General features: G+C 38.5%; 1 protein-coding gene and 1 non-coding gene across 2 annotated transcripts; one reads left to right on the top strand and one right to left on the bottom strand.

Annotated features, from left to right (window-relative positions):
- Window positions 1-171: 171 nt before the first annotated feature.
- Window positions 172-6,971, bottom strand: LOC131233987 (DEAD-box ATP-dependent RNA helicase 7). The gene is made up of 14 exons (XM_058230916.1): window positions 6,349-6,971; window positions 4,702-4,836; window positions 4,450-4,590; window positions 4,214-4,325; window positions 3,764-3,834; window positions 3,456-3,610; window positions 3,250-3,361; window positions 2,933-3,034; window positions 2,786-2,846; window positions 2,504-2,675; window positions 2,326-2,422; window positions 2,158-2,252; window positions 1,420-1,553; window positions 172-862 (listed from the first exon to the last, which is right to left on the bottom strand). Exons 1-14 carry the CDS (start codon window positions 6,895-6,897, stop codon window positions 618-620), a joined length of 2,181 nt encoding a protein of 726 aa, XP_058086899.1. The 5' UTR covers window positions 6,898-6,971; the 3' UTR covers window positions 172-617.
- A 3,781-nt stretch (window positions 6,972-10,752) lies between these two features.
- TRNAV-AAC (transfer RNA valine (anticodon AAC)) lies at window positions 10,753-10,826 on the top strand. Its single transcript has one exon. It is a non-coding gene; the product is annotated as a tRNA-Val (tRNA).
- Window positions 10,827-19,228: the final 8,402 nt, after the last annotated feature.

Genomic DNA, 19,228 nt, shown 5'->3' with positions numbered 1-19,228 from the left:
CCATAAACGATCCGTGATCATCCAAAGATGAATGGTAGGTTGCAGAATCATGGACCGCTGGCTCATCCCGGAGGTAGCACACATTGGAAGTCACATACCTATCACAACACGGTAGAAATTAGTAGAGCAGGCATTTGCAACGAGGAATTCTGATTTGGGGCAAAATCCCACTCAATAGAAATACACACATCATGTATTAGCTCATGTTCGCCAAACAAATTTGTAAGATTTCAGGTTCTCGTCCCATAAAAATACTATCGGAGTTGTCATGTTTCAAAATTGTAAAAGTTACGTGAACCATTCAAACAAAAATAATTAAGTAGACATCACTCAGTAGTAAGTAAGAAATGACAACCAAATTCTAGCTCTTCATTTGTCACAGCTTTGGCAATAGGACACCTCCCATCTCTCTACCTCCACATCATCCAGCAATTCCACTAGTGTTTCTCGAGTGCTCTTCTTTTCTCATGAAGAAACTGTGCTTGTCTATCCCATTCTTGTTTTCTCATAAAACCATAAATCTATCAAATTGCGAAATACCCTTCCATATCTATCTGTTCCCATTCAGTTGGCCACTCACCACCTACTATCCAATCTGCTCCCGTTCCAACAGCCACTCACCACCTACGGCCACGGCCACCAGCACCTCTGCCACCACCACTGGAAAACCCACCAGTTCTTCTATCAGGAAAGCCACCCCTGCCACCTCTCCCTCCAGAAAATCTATTAGCACTGCCGCCACCCCCACCGCTGCCAAACCTTCCTGAACGCCATCCACTACCCCCTCTTGACTGTTCCTTGTCTTGAAGGGGTGGCAGCTCATTTGCAACCTCAATGCTCACCATGTCTGCATTTTGTTGACCTGCATGAAAAGCACTCAGAAAATTAGATGGCCAAATACAAACACCTATGAAGAGCACTTTCCAAGAAAGGATGCTTTTATTTTTATTCATTTTTTTAGAGGTAGGAATGTTAACTGCACAAGACTTCTTGCATGACTGATTGCTAAGCCTACACACGTACACGCAGCCAGTGCACTTGCCAATATGTCAAACACGCACATCAAAGCAGTCCATCAGATGTCCTGCCCTAAAAATCAGGCCTTCATCATGTGCGCCAGTGTATGACAGAACCGAATGACTAAAACATTTTTTTATGGCCATCCATTTCTTCCATTCAGTAGGTAACATCTAATGAATGGGACTGCCAAATTTTTGGGCCTACAATGTGACCTAACTGATGGGCTGCTAGGTTTTGCATGTAAACAGCTAGGGATATAGTTGGCCTAGCAAACCTCAAAACTACAAACTTTATATTGCCTCAATCACCTAAAAGCAGAATTTGTAGCATGGACCATAATTACTACAAAATGGCAAATTACTTATTGTGATTATGATCCTAAAAACAAATAGATTATACCTGCTAAAATCAAGTCAACATCTTCAGCTGGCACATCAAACACTGCAGCTCTGCCATCAGCCGTAAGAGACATACCCTTAATTCTGTCAATCTTTTCCTCTGGCAAGAATCTCCTCAGCACACCGAGAGCATACCTACAACACCATTCAAGAAGGCCAGAATCAAGAGTGAACCCAACCAAACCGTGGAAAAAAAAAAAAAATTGCGCAGGCTTCTGAAATCTTTGTACATATCTTCTGTTCTTTCAGATTTCTCATAATTTTCAGAGGAACAATTCATGCTTCACACGGAAGCACTATTTCATAGCAAGACCAGGTTTACTGAAAACTGGTAATCCATTATGGCCACCTTCAACAAGATAACATGTATAGATGCTGCCTATAATATAAGTGTCATTGAAAAGATCATAAATGTGCAGTATCAAACCACCTGAGGCACCTTTTTAAAATTATAACACAATTTGAAATTTCAACCACTTTTTTCAAATTCTTAGATAACTTGTTTTTTTCCTGGAAAAAAGGTGCTCCAAATAATTAGTCAGTGAGGGAATGATTGTTGGGGAAATTTTCAGTATGGAAGAAAAATGTTTTAAAAAAGAAGAAGCAAGGGATTTTTTTTTCTTTCCTTTTTTGTAAAAATCCCCAATTTTTTCACAAAAACTTCCACAAATCCAAGCTTTTTAACAAGGATTGAAATCCCTAAAAATGTAAGCATGGCAGGTAACATTATAGTGCTCACGATGGTGTGTAGATGGGTTTTCCAGCCTCAAGAAGTAGAGTCACATGGTTCTCCAAGGAACTGAGCAGCGATCTCTTCTTGATTTCAGTATAACCCTGCACAACACATTGAGGTTCAGCACCCCTAGGATAGCTATGAAGTACAGAGATGCATATACGTGAGACTTACAGCTGTTTTTGCCAGTGCTTTTGCAAGTAGATCAACCGCTGATAGACCAGAGGAACTCAAAAGTTCCTCTGCTGTTGATCTGAAAACTGGTACCACACTGCATTTTGCAACAAATAATTATGAATATACTATGGAAGTTAGAACTCCACTACAATTTCAATAAAACAACATGAAATACCTATCAGAGACTTGGGAAATTGTTTCAGCTGCTTCTAAGCCAGCTGACTTAGCAATATCAGCAGGCCGAGGAGCTGAGACGTGCTCAAATTTTACACCTGACTCTCTTTCCAATTTAGAAATGGCATATGACTTCTTTGGTTCATATAATAATACAGCAACTCCAGTATTGCCTGAAAATTACAGCCATATCTCAGTAGCTTATCAAACCCCATAATCATAAAACTGATATTTTGAGCAGTGATCATAAACCAGAAACTGAAGTACTAAATTTGCAAAATACCAGCTCTCCCTGTGCGGCCAGATCGATGGATGTAAGCTTCTACATCTCGCGGGGGCTCACACTGAAACATGAGCAAATAAAGTCAACAGAACGTAGCCCAATTTAGTTCATGCTTTGAAGCAAATCCATGTCAACGTAAATGCAAACCTGAATAATCAACTGCACATCATTGATGTCCAAGCCACGTGCTGCAACATTTGTTGCCACTAAAATCATGAACTTGCCTGATCTGAATCCAGCAAGTGTGACCTATAAGACATCAGCCCCTCAATCTTAGAAAAGAAGAAAGAAAACTCCTTTGTTGATGATGTCAATTGAGGCATGCTTACAGCTAAAATACAAGCTTAGGGTTTAACATTTTCAAAGAAACAATAGATGAAGCTGGCCTATTTCTCTGGATGGATGTGCTAGCTCAATTTATTAGAGAATACATCCACATATTTCTGTATCAGCAGTGAACTTACTTCTCGTTGGGACTGTTGTATGTCCCCATGCAATGCCCGTGATCCACGCAACAAGTCAGAAAGTTCAGAGCAGGAACTCTTTGTCTCAGTGAAAATAATAGTACGCCCTCCACTGAATTAGGACAATAACAGGATTAAAGAATCACTTTATATACAAACAGAAAAGCACAAACATTGTAATTAAAAAGGCCTTAAAAACAGCCAACCTGCTATAACAACGAATAACATCAGGAATAAGTTGGGATCTTGCTGAATGAGAGCAGGGAAGGGCAATATGCCTAACATTGGTACTAGCTTTCATTTTCTCATTACCAACAAGATCAATGGTCTTCTTCTCGGGTTTGAGAAACCTTGATGAGATCTGTCGATGCATAGACAAGTGTCAGACAGTTGCGCGCGCGGGGGAATGAAGGCACAAACAAATGCTATTTGATATAATAATGACGGGTTACGGCCTAATCTTAGCAGCAAAGATGAATGGAAGAGAGAGAGAGAGAGAGAGAGAGAGAGGAACCTCTTTCACCCAAGAAGGTAAGGTAGCACTAAAGAGAAGTGTCTGGACTTTGCTTACATCATCAACCTTACCTGCAGCACCAAAAGTACAAAAGGAAAATTTTTTACCAACTCAAAGCTAGGCACGCCAGGATTTAATTAATAACAATGAAGTTATATGCAGTGTGGTAGCTGCAAAGTCAACCTATAAGCATACATATGAAGGTATTAATATTATAATATGTGTATCCAGGCACTAATATTATGGTGCCCATCCAAACTAGCATGTTACAGCTCTCTTGAGAATAATCATCTGAACTTAAGGAAATGAATAATCGTCTCGAGCATCCGTGCAATGTTCTCCATTAAATGCACTCTATTTGTGTTTGAACTTCTCCATGAAGAATCAAATGAAATAATATAAACCAAAACTTTTCTCTATAAAATGTACACTTGAAGAAGGAACCCATACCGAGAATAAGTTCAACATCATCAACGAAACCCATCCTCAGCATTTCATCAGCCTCATCAAGGACACGGAATTTTAATGAGCTCAAGTTGATAGTTCCCTTCTCTAAAAAATCCTACACCAGGTGAGCATTGAAGTTAACATACATATGCATCCATGAAATACTTGTCGCACTTCAAGTGAAATCAGTTTTAATTAAAACGTAACCAACCAAAAATCATAGAAGGAACAAAGGCTACCTTTATCCGCCCGGGGGTTCCAACAACTATATCAACCCCTCTTTTCAGGGCAATCTCTTGAGGACGATAAGAAGCTCCTCCATATAGACAACAGCAAGATAATCCCACTGCCCCACCATAAACCTCGAAGTCTGCATGAACCTGGAAGTAAAAAAAGAAAGAAAAATGAAACTCACATATTGAGTATGCAAAATAAGAAAATATATGTATGGCTTGGGAAAAGAGTCTCCAAAATAGCAATTCTTAAAGTACCTGTGTTGCCAGCTCCCTTGTGGGTAGAAGTACCAAGACACTTGGTGGCCTTCCATACCCTGTCTTCCTTGATTCCTTGGCATGCCCATTCGTTAGAGACTCCAAAATGGGCAAAACAAAGGCCAATGTTTTCCCCTACAAAAATCACACAATTCAAGGAGTCAGCACATAGCTAGTGTTAAAGCAAACAGATGCACAGTCCGTCTGTGGACCACTTGATTGCATGTGTAGGACCCACATACGAGGCCCACATGGGATCATGATGGAAGGAGGCAGTGTTAGTTCTTTATGTTTAGTGCTTTAAAATAATTGGGAAATGTCATGATTACCCTCCTTTCTAACCATTACAGTGCAATGTTTGAGTAAGGGCATCATCATCATTTACGCCCTATCCCATATAACTGGGGTCGACTACACAAATCCTATTCCACCATTTCACTCTATCAAGGGCCAGACCTTCAATTAGACCATAGGTCATCAAGTCTTTCCTTACTACCCCCATCCACGTCCTTTTTGGCCTTCCCCTTACCCCTTTAGAGCTTCAACTTGCATCAACTCACTCCCAACCAGCGTGGGCCTTGGTCTCCATTGCACATGACCAAACTATCTAAGTCTACTTTCATCTTACTACCTATTGGGACTACTCCTAAGTTCCCTAAATGCATTCTTTGTTTAAGGGCATATTAGTCATATTACATGGCTTTAGGATTTTCTTTTGTGTAAAAGGCTACAAAAAAAGCATTTTTGGACATGTGACATGAATGCTCATAGTTGATGTTCTCAGTTGAGTGTTTTTTTTTTGTTTTTTTTTTTTGAGTTATGAGCTTCTATGTATGGCATGTTTCCCCTATGAAACTAGCATGGGTTGCTGGATCTACCATCATCTCTTTGTTTCCTTCTTGTGGAGAATGCATTCGAACCAAGAGCATGCATTTGAACATTCATTTCTTGGGCCAGTGGGGAGGGATGTAAGCTGTGATCTACAGTTTTCTTTTGCACCTGTTTGAATAGAAAAAAAAAAATGCTGCAGGTTTTCCCCATCAATTGCAAATTGCAGCAAAGAGAAAAATAAAACATTACCGTGACTTCTGATTATGATTTTATCCATATACCGACAGATTTATTTTTTTTTGCCACAGATTTTGTTTTACAGTACACTTCAATTTTCAACTTAAACAAGTGGGGCCATGGATCAGTTACCCAGACCCAACTGAAGATTCTAGCCACCAATTTTGAGCCTTTTCCAAGTGATCTAGAGGCAAAACCAACCCATGCAATCAGGGACAGGAAGCACAACAGTACACATTGCATGTACTTGAACACAGCAAAAGGACTCATGCAAACTAGAATGACACATCGGGAACTCAAAAATCATTAGCTGAATTGACACATGATATATCACAGCAACAGTCTCAGATGGATGGACTTGTCATTAGAGAACTTCAAATTACAGGCAGTACAGAAATTTCAGATTTTCCTTTGAGATTATAACACGTTGATATTCAATTATCGCAATCAAATGCATTTGAATTTGAAATACGATGCCCTTAAGCTTATAGCCCATCAAAGACATAAATTCAACCTGAATTTCAATTAGAAGTTTGTAGCCTTAACAGGAGAGAATGCTAGAGATCATGACTATAGTACCTGACCAGTGCGAGCCCGGCCCACCAAATCAGCACCATTGAGGACCATATTGAAGGTCATGGCCTGAATAGGAAACAGCGACTCAATCCCCTTCGACTTCAGTGTCTCCCTTACAGCCTTCGAGATCTTGAAATTCGACACCGCGTTGGGATCCGCTACTTTCTTGACATCTCCATCCGCAATCACCTCTCCTTCCTCGTCCGTCAAACGCCCCTTCTCCTTCTCCCCGAACCTCGGCTTCTTCGTCGATCCACTGACGGCTTTCCGGTCAACCGACTCTCCTAATTCAGTACTCGTTTCGCTTTTCTCTTCTTCCTCGGAAGCCTTCCTCTTCTTCTTCTTGATCTTCCTGTTCTTGTCGGACGATCCTTCGGAAGAATCAGAGCCGTTGATTTCTTGAGCTTCTGATTCTCGCTTCTTGTTCTTCTTCTTCTTGATGGAATCAATTTCTAGGGTTTGAAGAACCGTATTCGACATCTTCTTATCCTTCTTCTTCTTGTCTTTGGATTCGTCAGAGAGTAAAGGGTCAGATAGGAGAAGCGAAGGCATTTATAGAGAGAAGCTCTGGTTCTCCTGCCGAAAAAAAAAAAAGAGAGGGTTACAGCAGCGGCAGGAGAAAGAGAAGTATACACGTTAGGGTTCTAGATTTTATATAGCGGTGGCTGATAGCGTTTTGTGTGGGAATTTACAAAAAACTACCTACTTGTTATGGAATTACATTCCGATACCTTTTTGGTTGACCGTGCGAGCAAAGGAGTAGGCGGCCTGAGTGGGTTACACCTTATTGTTTACATAAAATCCGCTGATCGATGAGTTGCGTCACCCATTTTACGCCCAGGTCCAACAAATAAGGTTCATCCGTCATTTTGGTGGGCCGCATGTTTGGAAATAAGCTACAGGGCAATCCTCACCGTCCAAAGATGTGCCTGTTTGTAGTCATCGGGTCTAGATTTTAGGGTGTGTTTGATTTTTCAAAACGTGTAAATACCCTTTAAATGGGTAATTATTACCCTTTTGCTTCGTTTGAAAATCCATAGCAGTCTTGGAAACCAATTCAAAAGAATTGGTTTAAACTTGTGAACCCTAAGGTGATGTATATTGTATATCTATTCCGTCCATCCAATTTATCATGACATTTTGAGGCATTAGACGAAAAACAAGACAAATCTAACACTCGAGTGGCCCACACCAAAAGAAAAGGTGGCCCAAGAGACTTTTAACATTAAGTGCTCGATTTCCTTTCTCCCATGGTATGGTCCACTTCAGCTTTAGATATGTCTCATTTTTTTTGTTCATGCCATAAATTCATCTAACGTAATGGATGAACGATGTGAATAAGCAACATGCATAAAGGTGAGACCTATGAATATTTTACAGCATTCTTCATTTTTGTGCCCACCGAAGTAGTTAGTTAAATCAAGCATAAAGTATCGAGTGATGTAAATACCAAATGAAATAATAACTACACATTAACCTTTAACAATTAATTGAAAATTCCAACAAGCCCTTAGTGTAGCATATGATACTTGGAGTAGATTTCATGTAATAATCACCGTTCCCTATTAAATCAAGGGTGTAGTGTGGTCCATATGAATCACAAGGCATCTTCACTTTTGGCCTGAGATTACATATGTAATAGTCGGATTCGATTTTACATGCCTATCAAGGTGGGCCATAAAAAATCAACGGGTTTTCCCAATAGCTGTAAAAGAAAAAATATTTGCATGCCATATTGTAAATAAATAAGTATTAAGTGCAACCGGTTGAAATATAAAATTCGGTCCAACTAACTATTTGATAGTTGCTAACCTTCTATGAAAGTATGAAATTCAACCCGTTCAACAGGTTAGCTAATCATCAGCATCACTTTGCATAACTCATCAACAGCATTCATTAAGGCCCGTTTGTTAAATTGGTAGTATAAAGATTGAATTTGAAATCTGAAGCTTGAATCTAAAATTTAAAAGCTGAATCTGAAATGTAAAGTAAAAAAAAAAAACCTTGTTCGATAATTATGGCGAAAGTCTAAAAATTAAGTATTGAATCTGAAACAAGCGGTTTGCTAACAAACATCTTAAATGTCTGAAATATGTTAATTTGACACATTTACTCTTATCTCTCTCGTTTGGAAATGTTTTACATTATAAAGAATTTTTTTTTTATTAAATGAAAATAAAATCATTATATTTAATTCAAATAAACTAAAATAATTAATAAAAAGCTAAAATATCATCATAAGGCCTTTAATTCCTCTTAGCAGAAAGATTGTCACTATGTGTTGTATAGGATTGAAGTAGCAACAAAACCTTCAAATAAGGCTCACCTTATATTTATATGTTATCCAAATCATTTATAAGGCCATTCCCAATTGGACGAAGTGAAAACATATTGATCCAAAACTTATGTGGCCTATTTAAGTTTATTTTCCATTCAATATGTACATAAGGTCACAAATACATGTATAAAGAGAGGGGAGGGGGGGGGGGGAATCATATCGATCAAAAACTACTGTGATCTCAAAAAGGATTTCAATGGTAGACATTCAATCCCCCGCTACTTTTTGCAGCTTATTTTTCAAGCTTTAATACAAGCTCGTCAAATGGATGGATGGTCTGGATGTAACACATACCTCATGATGGGACCCACAGAACTTGCTGACGTAAATACATTAGCTATATAGCTGGTGTAAGGTACACCAACCAATCCGCATCCTACTTGGACACGGATTAGCTATTGAGAGGTTGGATAGTGAGATTCACTACCGAAGTGACATCATCAAGTTCCATGGGCCCACTATGATGTATGTGTGCCCACTATTATGTATGTGTTTTATCTACACCATCCATCTATTTGGAAATTTAATTTTAGAGCATGAGTCAAAGAATGAAGCATATCCAAATATGTAATTGACCCCACCACAAAAAACAGTGGCGAGATTGATGCCTACCGTTGAAACCTTCTTAAGGCTTACCATGATTTTTATTTAAAATCCAACCTGTTCACAAGTTAACACAGACATGAAAGAATTATATTTCCAAATGGATGGACGGCATGGATACAAAAAATACATCATGATGGGGCCCACATAACTTAGTGACGGAACTTCAATAAGCGTATCTCGCTATTTAACCTGTCAGTATCCAATCCACGTTCGCGGAAACAGATTGGCTACTCCCCTGCCACTGGTCAATGGCTGATGGTCGGTGCTATGTGGGCCCCACCATGACGTCTGTGTTTCATCCATGTCATCCATCTATGTTTCTAGATCATTTTATGGTATGAGACCAAAAATGAGGTATATCCCAATCTCAAGTGGACCACATTACAGGAAAATAGTGTTGAATGAACGTTGACCATTAAAAACGTTTTGGGGGCTATAAAAGTTTTGGATCAAGCTGATCTTTACTTTTTCCATTCATCTAGGTCTATATTACCTAATCAACAGATTGGATGTCAAATAAACAGTACATTGGGCCTTAAGAGAATTTTAATGGTGGATATCTAATCATTATTGTTTTCCCGTGGTATGGCCCACCTGAGATTTATATTCCTCTCATTTTTGGTATCAAGCCCTAAAATGATCTTTAAAAATGGATAAATGGAATGGATGAAACACATACATCATGACGGGGCATAAAAAAGTTTCAAAGGTTAAAAGTTGATTTTGTATTGCGTAAACAATTTAAAGAGAAGAAATTACTATAGCAACTTGAAAAAGGATAATTTTGGACGCAAAGATTTTTGTTTAATAAAAGATTCACTGGACACATTCTACATTTACCATTAAGCCAAACTCCTATTATGGAAAGAATTCAGTGAAAAACCACTTAGCACTTTCCTTCTTTCACGTTAACGACATGTTAACAAACATCACTAAACATGGAACATTTTCTCAATTCTACTTTAAGTGCAAAAAATCAATGTTAACAAACAGGCCCTAAGTGTGCAAATAGTTGTATTTTGTTGGTTATTATTGGCTACGAGTTGTCTCATATGGTGTGGCCCACTTAATGAGTAGATAAGGCTAACTTTTTTACTAGGCAATCTTTAAGTGGGGCAACCTATCCAAGCTGCAAGTTATCATTTAGGTATACTATAACTTTTGTCTAATAAATTAGCCTCTTAGACCTTATTAAAAAATAAAAAATAAAAAATAAAAATTGAGTTTTAATATGGCCACCACGGTGTGTATGTGAGATACACTCTAACCAGTAAATGTTTAATCACACTAAAGCTAAAATATAGACCCACCTTTGATCAGGTGGACCCCACCAAAAGAAATGGTTGGAAGACAGACGTTTACACTTAAAATTTATAGCGCCACCGTGATTATTAGGTAAAATTCACCCCAAAACTCGTAATCCTCAAATAACAATTAAATATAATTTAAATTTTTAGCATGCAGGTGTCGTGGTGTAGTTGGTTATCACGTCAGTCTAACACACCGAAGGTCTCCGGTTCAAGTCCGGGCGACGCCATATTCCTTTTGACATTACGAGTTCTTTGAACTATAATTTTTAGCATAATGCTTATACGATCATGATTTTTAGCTTGGGAATTATTTTTATTACATCAGCATGACTTTCAGCATGGGAACTATTTTTTTTTTCCATTTTACTTTTACATCATAATGCTTTATTCTTGGAAATTACATTTATTTTCCTTCTACATCAGAGTAATTTATAGCTTGTGAATTATTTTTTTGTTTCTATTTTCCTTCTACATGGGCATGATTTTAAGCTTGGGGATTATTTAATAATCCGGCAAAAATGATATTTCATGTTCACACAGTGGGTTTTTTCTATTTTTATTTTAGTTAGTGAATTATTTGATATTCGTAGCAAATAGTAATTATTTATCCTCATATTAGCCTTAAAAAATTGTAGGAGTTAAGGATGTAATTCACATTTTAAATGTCCAATCCTCTAATCCATTGTAGATAGGTAGTAATTCGAGGATGGATGGAACAAGCCAAGCACTGATTTATGGACGTTTGTTGAACTTAAGTAAATTTTTTTTTTGTAGACTTCCTGCTAAATGGGCATTTGTTGGTCTTGGAATTAAGAATAATGCAGGAGTTAAATAATCCATCTGCTGCTCTCATTATAGAGAATAGAGATTTTTAATTTTTATTTTTCATTTTTGAGCCATTCGTTAGATGTCCAGTGACTGGGCTCAGTGTAATTTCTGGTTTATTCATTCATGAGCATGAACCAGGGACTCTTACCAAAGCATCAAAATCTTCCCTTTTGATTGTTAATGCCACATGAGTTGCTCTTGCATGATGAATGGGCTCACCTGATGGTTAGGATAGGACTTGAATTATGAAATATGGGATTTGGACAGCCGCCTGCATGGAAGAAAGCAAAATTCAGCTCATTCATCACAACAATTTAAAGGTTGTGAGAAATGAATGTAACTATGTTAAATAGCCACTCCAATTAGACCTTTTTCACCCATAGTGGATATGTACCGTTCCCACGCCACCACGCTCTCCTGCAGCTATGCAACGTACTATGGATTCTGATGAGGAAATCCAAGGGTTTTAGAGGCTCATTGATTTTCTTTTCTTTTTTTCTTATAGCATGCATGGATTGGTATTTGTGAATCTCTAGAAAAGAAAAATACATTTCTATGAAGATTTTAGCTTATACTTTTTTATCCTGAGTCGTGAGTTTTGATGAATCGTATTGGTTATGCCTATCCCATATCAAGTACATTCCTAGTTTATTTCGACATGTATTTTAAACTGGTCCTAGTTAGTTCATGCCCTTCTCTATGAAAAATAGCTACAAAATGTCCGTTTTCTTTCAAAGATATCACTAACAGCATCCTATGGTTTCAGAAAATACAATGATTCTGTCCATTAGCCTAGTTAGTTTGGAATTTTCACGAAAGACGGTGTCTTCTTTCTTCAAGTAGGATTTGTGGCCTAATTGTAGCTTTCTTCGAAACTGGTTCTCAATGTTATCCTTGATTTGTGTCAATGATCAATCCATCATTTTAAATTGAAGCGACATATGCCGGTTCTCAAATATCCAATAGCCAAAATGTCCTTTCTCTAATCAATAAACCATTATAACCTTGTAATTGGATGCTTCAAACTAGCCTGATAGGATGCAAGAGGGAGCAAGAGTACCTGCAAAAGAGTAAGGCATGGGAGAATACATCCCAGCTGACTTCTCACAATAGAATGTGGTCCTCCCAACACCCCTATTGGTTGTACCATTGTAGCAGTTTGGAAACCAAGAAACAATCACGATGCTCCGAAAATGCTGAAGATGCGTTGTTCATTGCTTTTGTTGTTGAGGGGACATTTGGTTGCTTCGAATAAGATGAAAACCAATGAGATTTTACACCAAAGTCGACTAATTAATTATGAAATATCATGATATTTGGTGCAACCAAATGTACCACAGATAAACAAGGGGAGGTTGATTGAGGCTTACATCTTGGACCCAATGCCCTAAAGGATGGTGCCAATTAGTAGTGAAACTGTGATTGTAATGATAAAACATATGATGTTGTGTTGTGGGTCTTTCCAATAAGACCAGTGTTACTTCCATAAGCATTGGCACTGAGCTCCAAAGCTTTCTGCATAATTAGATCCCGTGAATTTGACCTTGGTTTGCTCAACTTGTTAACGAATTTCATGTTTTTCTTTGTAAATAGTGATGTAGAGCGGGTTGCAGACACTTTCATGAAAAAAGATGGACTAAAGAAGGCCCGATCGGAGGCGGAAATGATGCGGACCATCAGAACCTTAAAAGAGTCGTATCTTGCAAACCAGGTTGAGTTTTTCGACATATTATAAATGATGTTGGGGTAGGAGAAGCTACTTAAGCCAACCAAACCAACCCAACTATACCAGGTTGCCCACGCCAGATTTATAAGATTTCATCAGATCGACAGTCAAAAGTCCCATTTATTTTTGTTTTTACTATAAATAGTTCGAGTATAACTTTTGATCTTTTGAGTAGTATAAGTCATGCCCAACATGAAAAGGGCTTAGAAAGGTAAGGAGAATAACATGGTTGGCCAAATTGGACACTTACTATTTTTAGCCGCAAACCATGAAGTCTAATAGGAATAAATGTCGTCTATAATAGTAAGTTTATAGTAAGTTTACTATTTATAGTAACTCACGTTTTTAAAATGTTTGAGTCTAAAACTCTGTCCTTAGGTTTGAGTTTCTTTTTTAAAGAGTTGTAATTTCATTTTCTTTATTATCAATCAAGTTATTTCGAATTTATTAGAAATTATATGTACTATTATCCCTCATGGATTCGAGGAAGCTCTGTGAGGATCCAGAGAGCTCTGTGGATTCGGAGCAGATATCCCCTAAGGAAGATGGTGATCGACCTCATCATGTCCTTCCCTACGTCAAAAATAATGTTCAATTTCAATTAGACAAATGAAACACAAACTCAACCAAAGCAGTCTAATCTCTGAAATGGATCATCTCTTGAAGATTTATCATGAGATTACCTCTATAAAGCGGAGTTTGGAATACTTCTACAAAGTCTAGGTCAAGATGGAATTCCATGGCTGAAGAACTCACATCCAACATCCATGCTGCTGGATTTGGACCACTTCTGATCTCCGGTACTTTGGGAAGCGCCTAGACAGAAACATACCAAAGTCAGCATTTTCTCGTCTTCTTAGAAAAGAAAATAGATGGAAGGAAAAAAGAAGAAGAAGCAGAATTCTGCTATTTTCCAGATAGTAGTGCATTTTAAGATTGAACTTATAGTTACCTCAAAATACTGAACATTTCTGAGGATGACTTCCTTGGGATCATTAGAATCAGTTAAAAGAAATCAGTGTTGTTTTGGTGAAACCAAAATTGATGTTGAGGGAATCCAAATGCTTTTGATTTCTATGTAAATTTTATGTTTATAATTTTCAATGTTTTCAATTTCAGCCTTTGAGTTGGTGCTTTTTCATGTTATCTTCCATCACAAACTTTAGGCAGCATTTGGGTGCCCCACCTGATGGAAAGCTAGGATCTTGCTCATTTTTTCCATATTGGTACAAGTGAATGGACAGAGATTTACATGCATTTGGGCTTAGCAAACATTATTATGTGGCCTGTGATGCCACACCTATGTTCTCACATCACCGTGTTGTTTCTACATATCTGGCAGTTTTCTATCCAACAACTTAGAGTTTTGTCAACCATCACATGTACCTACCTCATCAAAACCTTCAAAGATATCTATGCTAGGCTGATGAATGGTGGAGACCACTGTGCAACGTCGAACATGTTCCGGACTGCTCACTTCAACAGCAGCAGCTCGAACATCCAACCTGATGTGGGTTCGTCCATGAAGATAATTGAAGGGCTAGAAACCAACTCCACAGCAATTGTCAGCCGTTTCCATTGTTCAGTCAAAAGCCTATTAATTCCAGAAAGGCCCACCATTGCATTCTTCAGTGGCTTGATCTCAACCAAGTCCATGACTTCATACAAATACCTGAATTTAAATAAATAAATAAATAAAACCATAAACACTTCCTCTATGAAAATCATGTAAACCCAGATCGAGAAAGAGAAGAATAGGAGAAGTAAAAGTAAAAGAGTAGAAGTAGAAGCAGAGGAGTAGGAGTAGAGCTCATGTGACTTCCTCCACATTTGTCTCACACGTGTAAGGACTTGAAGACTTTCCTTACCACACGGATCATTCACATGGGTGTCATTGATGTCAGTGATTTGGTTCACCAAACCACAAGCCCCATACAATACAAACCCAGAGCCCGAACAGTACTGTACAAGATTTTCAGCCTGAACGTTTTGTAATTCCTCTAATAACCCAAAGCACATAATCCATCACAGATTCGCCCACTCTCGTCCATGGCAGCCTAGTCAGCAACAAAAATACAATAAAAGCAAGGGAAGTTATATGATAACCTGTCAACGCTTGCAGTTTACAGAACATATGGATGGGCTTCGGTTGAAGCCCACTTATACATCACAGGCCAGGTTTGGGCTCATTAATATGGGCCTATTGCTGGCCCAGGTCGAGTTGGGAAAGACAGTTGCTGGGCCCTTACAGAGTTGCAAGCCCAACCATGGGCCTTGATTGGTTAGTGTCAGCCCAAACCAGTAAATGACGGCTAAACTCAGGCCTAGCCTGTCGCAGTCCAGCTCTTTGCCATACATATCCAGGGCCAAGGTAGAGTTACATGATCCTAGAGCTTGAGGCCTGTAATATCTTTTGATTTCTAGTTTGTACAAGTGGGGCTCATTTGTTGGGATATTTATTGAAAATTGCACCTAAGTAAACTCGAATTCAATCAAACAAGACGAAATTAAATGTAAACCAAATTGCCAAGAACACTCAAATTTTATATGGAAAAAATTTATAAGAAAAAAATCATGTCATAAAGTGACAAACAATCTACTATAAAACGATATTATAAGAGATAATGCATTTGTAATGATGAGAACTCCTTTGAATCTCATAAAACCTTAATTTTTCTTTTATAAAATATTTAAGAATGTCTTAGTAAATCCTTAAAATACCTTAATTCTTATAAAATAAATTGTGCACTTACCCAGTTTCACACACACCATTAATCTAAGTGTCGATCAATTGATACGAATTGAGCACCCTTTGATCAATCAAGCATACCAAAGCTCGAGTGATCGAACTAATTCAAAATTATCAAGAGAGTAAAAAGGATTTATTCGAATTATTGTCAATCGATGAAGATGTTCGATCAAGCATGAACCACAACTGTTCGACGAACAATCTTCTAATTCCATAGAGATTTGATTAATTGAGCATGGCTCTCAATAGGTCCATATCCCCTAATTCTGCATAGATTTACGATATCCATTCAAAAGTACCTAGACCATTAACATGATTGGCCCAAGTCCCTTCGATGATCTGACTACAAATAGAAACTCGAGTAAAGAAATTCAACCGGGTGTGCAATTACATACAAGAAGGAGAAAATAAAAAATAAAAAAAAATTACCCAAGTTAAATTGCTGAAATCATCCAATTCGGGTAAAGTTTGAGAATGGTCGATTCACAGTGGCCAACCAAACCATCCAAATCTCTGAGCCACCTGCAATGGCACGTAATTGGAAACTTTCACTTAGAAGATAATATTGGCCATTTGATCTTCCCTCCTAGCTATCTTACAATGCCACAAGAGAATAAGATGAGTCAACACCATTTTAAAAATGGTGCAAAACCAACATCTGAATCTACCTGAGAGTCTTTAGGCCTAATTTTACATCGTTTCCATTAGTGTCGTCCATTTGAGTTTTCTATTGTGCTAATATTTTGAATATACGGTTAACATAAGGTTTATCACCTGATGAATGGAGTGGATTTCTTATTTAAGACAAGTTGGCCCCAAAGAGATGTAATCGTGATTCTGGTCAGTTTTTCCTTTATATTGTTTTTTAGGTATAAATTTAAATTCCTCGTGTTCTCGGGCTTTTGCTTGTTTTCATCTGGGCCTTCTTATTGCTGCGAGGTTTGCTGAAATTCTTGCAACGTGGCTCTCTATCTATTGATCGACTCTTGTACCGTACAACATGGTGATCCAGACCGTTTATCTAGTCCGCCTCATCCTGGATTGGCCATTCGCAAAAAGTCCCCATTAATCAGAAATGTCCATAAAAATATGTATTTAGAAACAACAATCATCGTATGAAACTTTCTATCGCTGACAAACATTTGCATGGACAGGCAGTATCTCCGACCAGACTGATCAATAGATAAAGCATCCTCCACGTCGAGGGTGTAATGAAATCTAGTGCTCCATTGTCGGATGGGCTATACGCCTATACCCGATAGACTCACTATGCCCGGATCAATCAGTACCGTCCATCTATTCAACCTTTCTATGGCTGACAACCGTTTCAAAAGCTATTCCAACAGTGTCATTCCAGCCATATTATAGACAACGGTAGGTAGGTAGGCCAACCGTGGCAGTGCCCACGATCGAGTGGGACCTGATTCACACACACACACCATACCACGTGTACGGTAGAAAAAGATTGATCAACTCAAGTGTCCGAAGATCGATGGTATTTCAGTAATTTTATAATATCTAGCTTTTAGGTGTCGGTGGGCTATGGTATGAACAGTTATCTAGAAACGCGACCGATAAACACCGACTTCGGTGAGAACCTGACCGCGTGATGCATGTGTTATATATCCACGCTGTCCATCCGTTCAGCTCATTTATTCGAACGTTGATTGCCCGATGTCTGTGAGAAATCTACCTGGTACGATTTGCCAGATCATGTTAGTAAATGAGCCAAGAGACAGATCCAAAACTCAAGTGGGTCACACAACAAGAGACGGTGAGGATTGAACATTCACCGCTGAAATATTTGTGGGCCATAAAAGATTTGGATTAGGCTAATATTTGTGTTTTCAGATCAACTAAGTAGGAATGAACTCATGAGCAGTATGGATGGCATATAAAGTTCACGGTGGACCTAGGGAGGTTTCAACGGTAGCCATTTCCTTACCCACTTTTTATTCATGCGGCCCACCTAAATTTTCAATCTGCCTCAACATTTTTGGCCCGTTTACAAACATGATGATGCAGAACAGATGGACGGGGTGGATTTCTCTTTGATCAAGATAATATTGTCGGTGCTTCTGAGTAGATTATACGCCCAATCTATCCAACAGTCCCGTGCATCAAAGGTGAGTCACCTATCTAACAGCCCACGTAGGCCCCACACCTCCAATGGCCTATATACATGGAAACGGATTGGCTACTCCCCCTGACACCAGCCAATGGGTGGTTGTCGGTGCTCTGTGGGGCCCACCATGATGTATGTGTTTCATCCATGCCGTCAATATATTTTTACATATCACTTTACAGTATGAGACCAAAAATGAGGTATTTCAAGTGGACCACATTACAGGAAACAGTGTTGAATGAGCCTCGACCATTAAAAACATTTTGGGGGCCATAAAAGTTTTGGATCAGGATTATTTTTGTTTTTTCCCTTCATCTGGTCCTGTATGACGTAATCAACAGATTGGATGTCAAATCAACAGTACAGTGGGCCTTAGGAGGATTTTAATGGTGGATATCCAATCACCATTGTTTTCATGTGGTGTGATCCACGTAAGATTTATATAATTCTCATTTTTATGATCAAGCACTAAAATGATCTTTAAAAATGGATGAACGTAACGGATGAACCACATACATCATGGTGGGCCCACAAAGCACCGACTACCAGCCACGGTGCTGGTGTCATGGCCCCTGCCATCAGCCCTGTGGCTGATGTTCAGACTCTGTGGGCCCCACCATGGTGTATTTGTTTCATCCATTTCGTTAATCCACTTTTAAATATCATTTTAGTTCTTGATCCCAAAACCGAGAAGGATATAAATCTCAAGTAGACCACACCAAAGGAAAAGCAATAGTGATTGGGTATCCACCATTAAAATTCTCCTAAATCCCATTGTACTGTTTATTTGACATCTAATCTTTTGATTAGGTCGTACAGGCCCATATGAAGGGAAAAAACAAAGATCAGCTTGATCCAAAACTTTTATGGCCCCAAAAAGGTTTTTAATGGTCGATGCTCATTTAACACTCTTTCCTTTAATGTGGCCCACTTGAGACTTGGATATATCTAATTTTTGATATAATATAATAAAATGATCGGTAAAAATAGATGGAGGACATGGATGAAACGCATACATCATGATGGGACCCACAGAGCACCTACCATCAGGCATTGGCTGGTGACAGGGGAGTAGCCAATCCATTTCCATACAAGAAAGGTGGACAACTGTCAACAACAGTAACTTTTTCCTTGGGAAATGATCACACACAGGCATTATTGGATGAACTTTCACATAAAGCCCCTTTATAGAATCAATGCG

This window comes from Magnolia sinica, chromosome 18 (genome assembly GCF_029962835.1).
Source record: "Magnolia sinica isolate HGM2019 chromosome 18, MsV1, whole genome shotgun sequence".
NCBI classification, from domain to species: domain Eukaryota; kingdom Viridiplantae; phylum Streptophyta; class Magnoliopsida; order Magnoliales; family Magnoliaceae; genus Magnolia; species Magnolia sinica.
This window is presented reverse-complemented; position numbering and strand designations above follow the sequence as displayed.

What these genes read in the sequence shown, in the direction of transcription:
- LOC131233987 (XM_058230916.1), bottom strand. Translation starts at nt 6,897, where the DNA reads ATGCCTTCGCTTCTCCTATCTGACCCTTTACTCTCTGACGAATCCAAA. An exon ending in TACAACAGTCCCAACGAGAA is followed by an intron (nt 3,035 to 3,249) that starts GTAAGTTCACTG and finishes GATGTCTTATAG; the next exon opens with GTCACACTTGCTGGATTCAG. An exon ending in ATTTCCCAAGTCTCTGATAG is followed by an intron (nt 2,423 to 2,503) that starts GTATTTCATGTT and finishes TGCAAAATGCAG; the next exon opens with TGTGGTACCAGTTTTCAGAT.